This window comes from Tasmannia lanceolata, unplaced genomic scaffold (genome assembly GCF_043159265.1).
Source record: "Tasmannia lanceolata isolate RefF3 unplaced genomic scaffold, GAP_Taslan_0.1 ptg000037l, whole genome shotgun sequence".
Lineage (NCBI taxonomy): Eukaryota > Viridiplantae > Streptophyta > Magnoliopsida > Canellales > Winteraceae > Tasmannia > Tasmannia lanceolata.
The window spans coordinates 2,782,278-2,789,781 of NW_027518714.1; the positions used below are offsets into that span (position 1 = coordinate 2,782,278).

Consider the following 7,504-nt stretch of genomic DNA (forward strand, 5'->3'; position numbering starts at 1 on the left):
TAACATTGAAAGCCAGATATGGCAGCAGCAAAACACTAATAACCATAAACTTCCACAGGACGCTAACAATGTATTTACAAGACCACGCACCATGTATTTACAAAATGAGAAACATCATAAAACCCTAGCCCTTTAACGGTAACTCAACCCACCCATTTCCTCATTATTTCATAGGGGCGTCAAACGAATCACTTTTTAAGTTTCTAGCCATTTAAATAATGAATGAGAAACTTGCATTTTCTCACCTTCAAAGACAAAAATCACCAAGACAGTGGACCCAAACAACACGAGACTGATCGAAGCAAATCAAACACATGAAGACAGAAGAAATATGTTTACTGGTTCGCTTTACATCCAATTGTGAGCCACCATATACGGCCTCTCCTGCTCAGATGGACCACTCTCTACTGGATTACCGGCACCACTCACCAGCATCGCCATCAGACTCCCTCCATGCACCCTCCCTTCTGGAAGGGCAACAGAACAGGGTGTCGGGACTTGTTTACCAATCGCCAAATGAACCTGTGGCTGCAGCTGCATAGAGATCGCCGGATCTGTGTTTGACTTTGGATCAAAATCATTCCAACCCACGAAATTCTCCATACTAATACCCGTCTTGACTGCATCAATGTGCATTTCTTCGAAGTCAACCTGTTTCAACTTCTCTGACTTTCTAGGTTTTGGGTCCTGGCCAGTGTGTCCAAGTTTGCCGCCACCATGCACCCTCTGATCTTGCACCAGGGCACTGTGGGCAGCACATAGGCCCGTCTTTCCCCTGGCAAACCGATCACAAGTGGCTTGACCACCAAGATCTGTTCCCACTTGGCCCCACGAGCACCTTTTGCCTCCACCATGTGACTTGCAAAAGTCAGTACTGCCTTGCGCACTCTTCCCACATCCCTCATATTTGCATCGCTTGCCCCCACCATGACGAACACAAAAATCTGTTCGACCCCTAGCACTTTTAGTGCATTCTGCAACAGCACATCTCTTTCCACCCCCATGTGCAACGCAGAATCGGGTCCCACCATGTACACTCTTGGGACACACGTTGCCTCCTCGGAATGAGCAACGCTTCCCTCCGCCATGGCCCTTGCAGAAGGAAGTACTCCCTTCTGCACCCTTTGTGCAACCCAAAACTGTGCACCTCTTTCCTCCGCCATGGGCCTTGCAGAACATCGTGCTTCCCTGTGCACCCTTTGAGCATGCCGGAAACTGGCATCGCCGCCCACCTCCATGGGAGATGCAGAGGCCAGAAAAACCTTCAGCACTTTTTGTGCAATTTTCCTTCTGACACCTCTTACCGCCACCGTGCCTAATGCACAAACCAGATCTCCCCCTCGCAGCCCTGGAGCAACCTTCATGGCTACACCGCCGGCCACCGCCATGGGCTATACAGTAATCTGTGCGGCCTTCAGCACTCTTTGTGCAACCGAGAAATTGGCATCGTCGGCCGCCACCATGAGCCTTGCAGTACACGGTACGACCTTCAGCTCCCTTATGGCATCCCATCTTCTGACACCTCCGGCCCCCACCATGGGCAATGCACAGGCCAGAAGCACCTCTGGCTCCCTTTCCACATCCCTGGAACTGACAAGTTTTTGTATTAGTGTTACGCTGCGACTGAGTAAGCCCGGAAGTACAAGTGACTGAGCTTTTTGGCATTGATATCATGGTTGATGAGAGGTCTGGAACAGCTGATATCCAATTGGCTTTGCTGGAAATCGGGCTGAGAGTGAAGACAGTCTCTGCAGTATGCAAAGGTGGAACAATATTCCCTAATTTCCAACGAGATGATATTGATCCTTCGTCTGTATCTCGCACTTTGCCAATCACTAATGACGTCTCACAGTTATTCTGACGTGGAGTTGAGCTCGGTGTGACACCGGTGATATCTGACTCAGACGGTCCCATTGAGAGACTTAATTGGAGGTCAAACTTAGGCCCCAATCCCACACTGGGTTTCCTTGGGCTGGGTGACTTTTCGTTACCAAGATGAAGATGAAAATTCAAACCCAGATCCATGGAACATTCGTCATCAGTTTCTTTGACTGAAGAGATAGTGCAAGCAGTTCCAGAACTTCCCTTGCTGTCTGAGGAACTTGGAGAATGTCCTAAACCCAGAACCAGGGAAGAGCCATTTTCCAGACCAGTTGTTCTGTCAACAGCACGCCACTTCCTCTTGGTGCCCTTTGAGGTGGAATGATACAGGTCAGAACCACCCGGGAAATCAAGTCGTAAGATGGTATCTGTGCAATATTCAGCTCCAACTTGAACAACTTTGCTTAAACTTCCAAATGCATTTGAGGAGGAAATGTTAGAAGCAAAACCCAAGCGTTGAAACCCGTTATCCATGATCGAATATCAGCTGAGAAAATGATCCTCTTAAATAGACCAAATCTTGATGTAAAACCAGTCACCTTAACTTCCGGGATTAAGAAAACAAAACAAAATGAGGGTTAAAAGTCATTGAAGCACTGAAACCCGTTAGCCATGATTGAATATCAGCTAAGAAAAGGATCCTCTTAACTAGACCAAATCTTGATGTAAAACCAGTCACCTTAACTTCCAGAATTAAGAAAACAAAACAAAATGAGGGTTAAAAGTCAATGAAAGCCTTGAAGTAATGCATTCCTCCTCCGCTAACGAATCCCGATGTATCACAACGATCCATTTTCTAAGAACTCAAGACTTCTTCTAGTCAATAGCAGTTGTTGAAGATAAACCAGATCACTTGATGATCAACAAAAACAACTGCCAATCACCATAAAATCAAAGTGGCCAACCATTCCTGCTGCAGACCAAACAACGTAATTAGATAATAGAACTAGCAAGCTAAAAGCAATAAGAACCATCAGGACCAAGTTGTTCATGTTTGAGTGCAAAAGGTACTCCTACTTTATATACTCTCTCTCTCTCTCTCTCTCACAATGATCCTACTAGAAAGCAAGCTCCAAATTGCAAATGCCCACATGAACAGCAAGGACCTATGTCTCAATAAAAAGTACACTTGCTGTTCAGATTATGGAACAATGCAAGAATAATTAACATAAATCATACTAATGAAACTGAAAGATGAGGTTTAGTGCGGGGGATAAAACAGCTTAACAATCAGCAGAAAGTCCCTATTGTGTCACAAGAAAACCTCAGACATAAAAATATCAATGATAAGTAGAAAATTATAAAAGTTACCATATACCAACCACATACTGAAGAAATGAACCCCCTGACTACTAGCTAGGATGAAGAGACGGATTAAATAAAGGGGCAAAAAAAATCTTCCTTTGCAATGTGTCCCAGAAAATCACAGGAATCAAACTGGAAATACGGCAGAGGTGTAACAAGGGGGAGCAAAGGGGGTAGGGCGTATCTTGGATGAGATTGGTAGAAAATCAGAGGAAAACACCACGTCACCACGTGAATGGTCATAACATAATAGATCAAGCAGGCAGTCAGAAGAGAATAAAATGACAACTAGAAAACACGTCGTCACAGCTTCAACAGTCATGTCACAGTTGATCGAGCAAGCATAATGAATAAAATTTCTAACCTGAAAAATAGGATTACATCATGGACAAGACCAAAGCTTAGCAACTGGAAGTGACAACAACGGGCAAAAAAAAACAGCTATTTTATTTTTATGACTGTTAGTCTCCATGAATTGTGATATCCCAAGCATAAGAATCATGCGAGTATTTTCCAAAGTCACAAACATCAGTTAATCGAAAGAAGACCATGATGAACTGATCTTGCAAGTTGCAACAAACAGTCGCTGAGTAATAACTAAAAACATACACAGGGAAAGAAGGGGAAAAAAATAGGATGACCCCTCAACACAAATACCATAGTAATATACAGCTGCATATAATTGTAGAACAAAAATCCCATCACAAAATTTTGAATGCAAAAGAAAAAGCTCATCAAACCTCCAATCCATATTCCAGAATACTGGCACTTGGAACAGATGATATTGACAAGCAATAGATCAGCTACATATAGAAATTACTTTTAGGTGTGGAAAAAGCAACATGTAATTAATTAGAAAAATGACAGTATGAAAAATAATTAATTAGAGAGAGATGACAAGAGAGAAATACAAGATTACCTGAATCCTCTTAACCACATAAATGAATAAAAAATAAAGAGTTTAGAATCACTGCATTCATACATGATCCGGGAACAGAAATCGCAAAGTACATTGCTGAAAATCAAATAATTTGCAATAAAGATCATGTCATTTTCAGTGAAGATAACCGAGAAGTCAAAATCATGAAAAGTCTTCCTGGGAAAACATAGAAAAAATATATAAACTTCTACCTAATCAAGAAAAAAAAAACCTAGAAAAAAATTAATAATAAAAAGAGACAGACTAGCTAATGGAATCCTACTACTTACTTTCAGATCCTCCAAATCAGAACCTAAGATAGACTTTCATCCATGAATCCACGGATTTGCAGATACAGAAAACTTAAGCCTACAACATATTTCAAAGGAAATCTAGATATCAAGCATGTTTGAAAGAAATAGATGCATTTCTAACTAAAACACAGTTAAACACTCAGCTTTTTCATCATAGTCTTCAAAGAAACCATCGAACAGGGATGAAATTCACCAAAATTGACATGCTTCTATACCAAAGCCCGAAAAAATCAACAAATCACCAATACAAAACGAATGAAAAGCGAGAAACAGATTATTCAAGTTTTTGACAAATCAAACAGATTTAGGCACCAAAAAGCTTAAATCTCAACAGATTCAATCGCAAACCACACGTTCCACAAGATATCAATACAAAACACAAATTTCTACACAGAATTATAGATTTACGCATAAAAAAATCAAAACATCAGAATTCAGGGAGGAATCGGCCGAAATTTTCGAGAAACCACACATTCCACATGATATCAGTACAAAGCACAAGATTTCAAGACAGAAATAGAGATTGACGCAGAAAAGAAAAATCAAAACATCAGCTTTCAGGAAGAAATAGGACGAAATTTTAGATAGAGATGAGGTAAAACACCTCAAATCGTGAATTTTGCAGCGAAACGGAGGGGGAAATCCTTCGAAGGAGATGTGGAGAAAGAGGCAGCAAGGGTTTCGGATGCGGAAAAAACGAGAGCGAGAACGACAGAGAAGATTGAATGAAAGTGAGGTAGTGGCGAAAGGAGAAAACAAATAAGAACAAAGTGCGTAGGTTAACAGAAAGGCGTAGGATAAGGAGGAGGGGTGTGAAAGTTAAATGTAATGTTCCGAACGCTTGGCCCCATGGAGCCTGTGGCGTGGCGATACTCCGTGGAAGATGCTTACTGACACGTAATCCATGACGTCATATTCCACGTAGGCAGCGGCTCGTCACCGTCCATGGTGCGCGAGTGGTGGGCCCCGCTAAGTTTTGGTTTTGAGAAAAGTACGGAGTGGGTACAAGTTTCGAAGAATTACGGATTTAGGGTACCTCTTAAAACTACATCAAATACGGGTGGAAAAAAGACTCTGATCCCCTTCTGACATCAATATAAATCTCCTTTTTCATTACTGCCCATTAAATTAGCACGCTTCACAAGGTTTCTTTTGGTTCGTCTGAATGTGTATTTGACCCGACAGAACCTTGAGTTCGTTTCTATTTTGGCCGTCGGAAATAACTAGAGACGGATGGATGCTTAACAAGTGTTGAAAAACTTTTTGGAATGCTAGGGCCTTTATACATAGCCGGTTTGGTTTGGACTTGAAATCTTTCTTTGAACCTAGAGTCCCTTAGGTTTGTATAAATCTTGGTCGTTGCCAATATGCATAAACGGCCGAATCCACGATACGTGGGCATCAATATGGAACAGTGGCATCTTCTAATAATACCACATCTCTATATGAGATTCCGCCGGCGTACCCCTTGATATTCTGACGGCGTACTCTATAATCCGGCGGCATATTCGATACGTTTGGAACATATGTTTGAACCCAAAAAATCCGACAGCGTACTCAATATTCCAGCAACGTACTTTATAATCCGCCAGTGTACCCATTATTTTCATCGGCATACGCCTTGATATTTCGGCGATGTACTCTAGAATCCGGTGGTGTATTCGATATTTCGGCGACATACTCAATACGTTTTGAACACATGTTTGAACCTATAAAATCCGGCGGCGCAGTAACGAAGCCAAGAGAGTGAGGGGGGGCAATTGCCCTCCTAAAAGTTAGGATTTTTTTTATTAAGCTTAAGTTGATAGATTTATTTTGATTTTTTTCATAAAGTTGGCCCCCCTAATTTCAGGATTTTTTCTTAAATAGGTCTCTCTTTGATTTTTTTTTCCGTTAATTGCCCTTTTATTTTTGGGATTTTTTTGCTTAAATCAGTTCCTAAACTCTCTTTCGGTTTAGTTTTATTTTTTCCGTAAAGTTGCCCCCTTTATTTTCAGATTTTTTTCCTAATACCAATTCCCAATCTCTCTCTCTTATTGTTTACGTAAAGTTGCTCCATCTCCCTTAATTTCGAAAATTTTCTTAAATTAGTTTCTAAATTATCAATTCTCTTTCTCCATTACTTGGCAAATCTGGATAAGAGGCCAAAGGAATGTCACCCTAGTTACAAGATGTTATATGCTACTTGTGTAATTATGAGATTTTACATGTTGTGTGCACCTAAAATCTAAAGTACTCCATTAATTTTTTTAAAAGTATTGCGGGCCCACTTCATAGATGATCCAAACTGTTCATTCGTTGGGCCATATCGGAAATATACTACACCTGGTAAATCATCTCCATTGGATGATCCTAATCATCCTATCTACAAGTATAGAAACCTATATAGATATGAGGGTTGAGATCATCTAATGGAGATGATTTATGCGGTGCATCTTATATATGTTGTGGCCCAACAAATGAACGGTTTGGATGATATTTTCACTCCCGCACGTTCTCATTATTTTAAGATCGTCCAGTCGTGGTATGTTTTTGGATGATATTTTCACTCCCCCACGTTTTCATCCTTTAAGTTAATGATTGGACGTTCTCAAATCTCATCTATCAGGAAGGGCAATATACGAGAACATGATCATGTCGGAAGGGTATTGGGGTCTTTTCCCACCCGATTTTGAAGAATCACCCGTATTTCATGCTAGTTTTAAAATGAACCCAAAATCCGTAATTTCTCGAAACTTTTACCCACATTCCTTACTTTTTTGGCCCGATGGGTCTCACATCGGCGGTTTTTCCTACAGAATCCAGATATTGTTTTGTTGCTGGACCCTTTACGAGGAAAACATGCTAAAAATAGGTCACTTTTATTCTTCTTTCTAAAAGTCAACTATTGGGCCCCACTTTTTTTTATTTTATTTGATCGGATCCGTTGATCTGAACCAAAAACATAGCTCCGACCAATTTCCACTAAGAGTAGTTTGATCGGGTCATCCTATGCCATTGATCGCTGAATAATTGTATAGGGGTAAGACAAACCGTTGATTTTTTTGTTACCTTGTTTTACACATGGGATGTCCTTAGAGGATGG

The 7,504-nt window shown here is 41.0% G+C and overlaps 1 protein-coding gene across 3 annotated transcripts; it reads right to left on the bottom strand.

Annotated features, from left to right (window-relative positions):
• LOC143860576 (uncharacterized) lies at nt 1–5,206 on the bottom strand. Of its 3 annotated transcripts, XM_077371286.1 has the most exons (3): nt 5,024–5,206; nt 3,193–3,550; nt 1–2,794 (listed from the first exon to the last, which is right to left on the bottom strand). In XM_077371286.1, the coding sequence occupies exon 3, from the start codon at nt 2,353–2,355 to the stop codon at nt 349–351; it is 2,007 nt and encodes a 668-aa protein (XP_077227401.1). In that variant the 5' UTR covers nt 2,356–2,794; nt 3,193–3,550; nt 5,024–5,206; the 3' UTR covers nt 1–348. The 3 variants fall into 3 exon arrangements, with proteins under 3 accessions (XP_077227401.1, XP_077227400.1, XP_077227399.1); XM_077371285.1 differs by lacking the exon at nt 3,193–3,550 and having other exon boundaries at nt 1–2,791; XM_077371284.1 differs by lacking the exon at nt 3,193–3,550.
• Between the last annotated feature and the right edge of the window lie 2,298 nt (nt 5,207–7,504).

Bases quoted from the DNA above. Each gene is read 5' to 3' on its own strand.
- LOC143860576 (XM_077371285.1), bottom strand. From the start codon at position 2,355: ATGGATAACGGGTTTCAACGCTTGGGTTTTGCTTCTAACATTTCCTCC.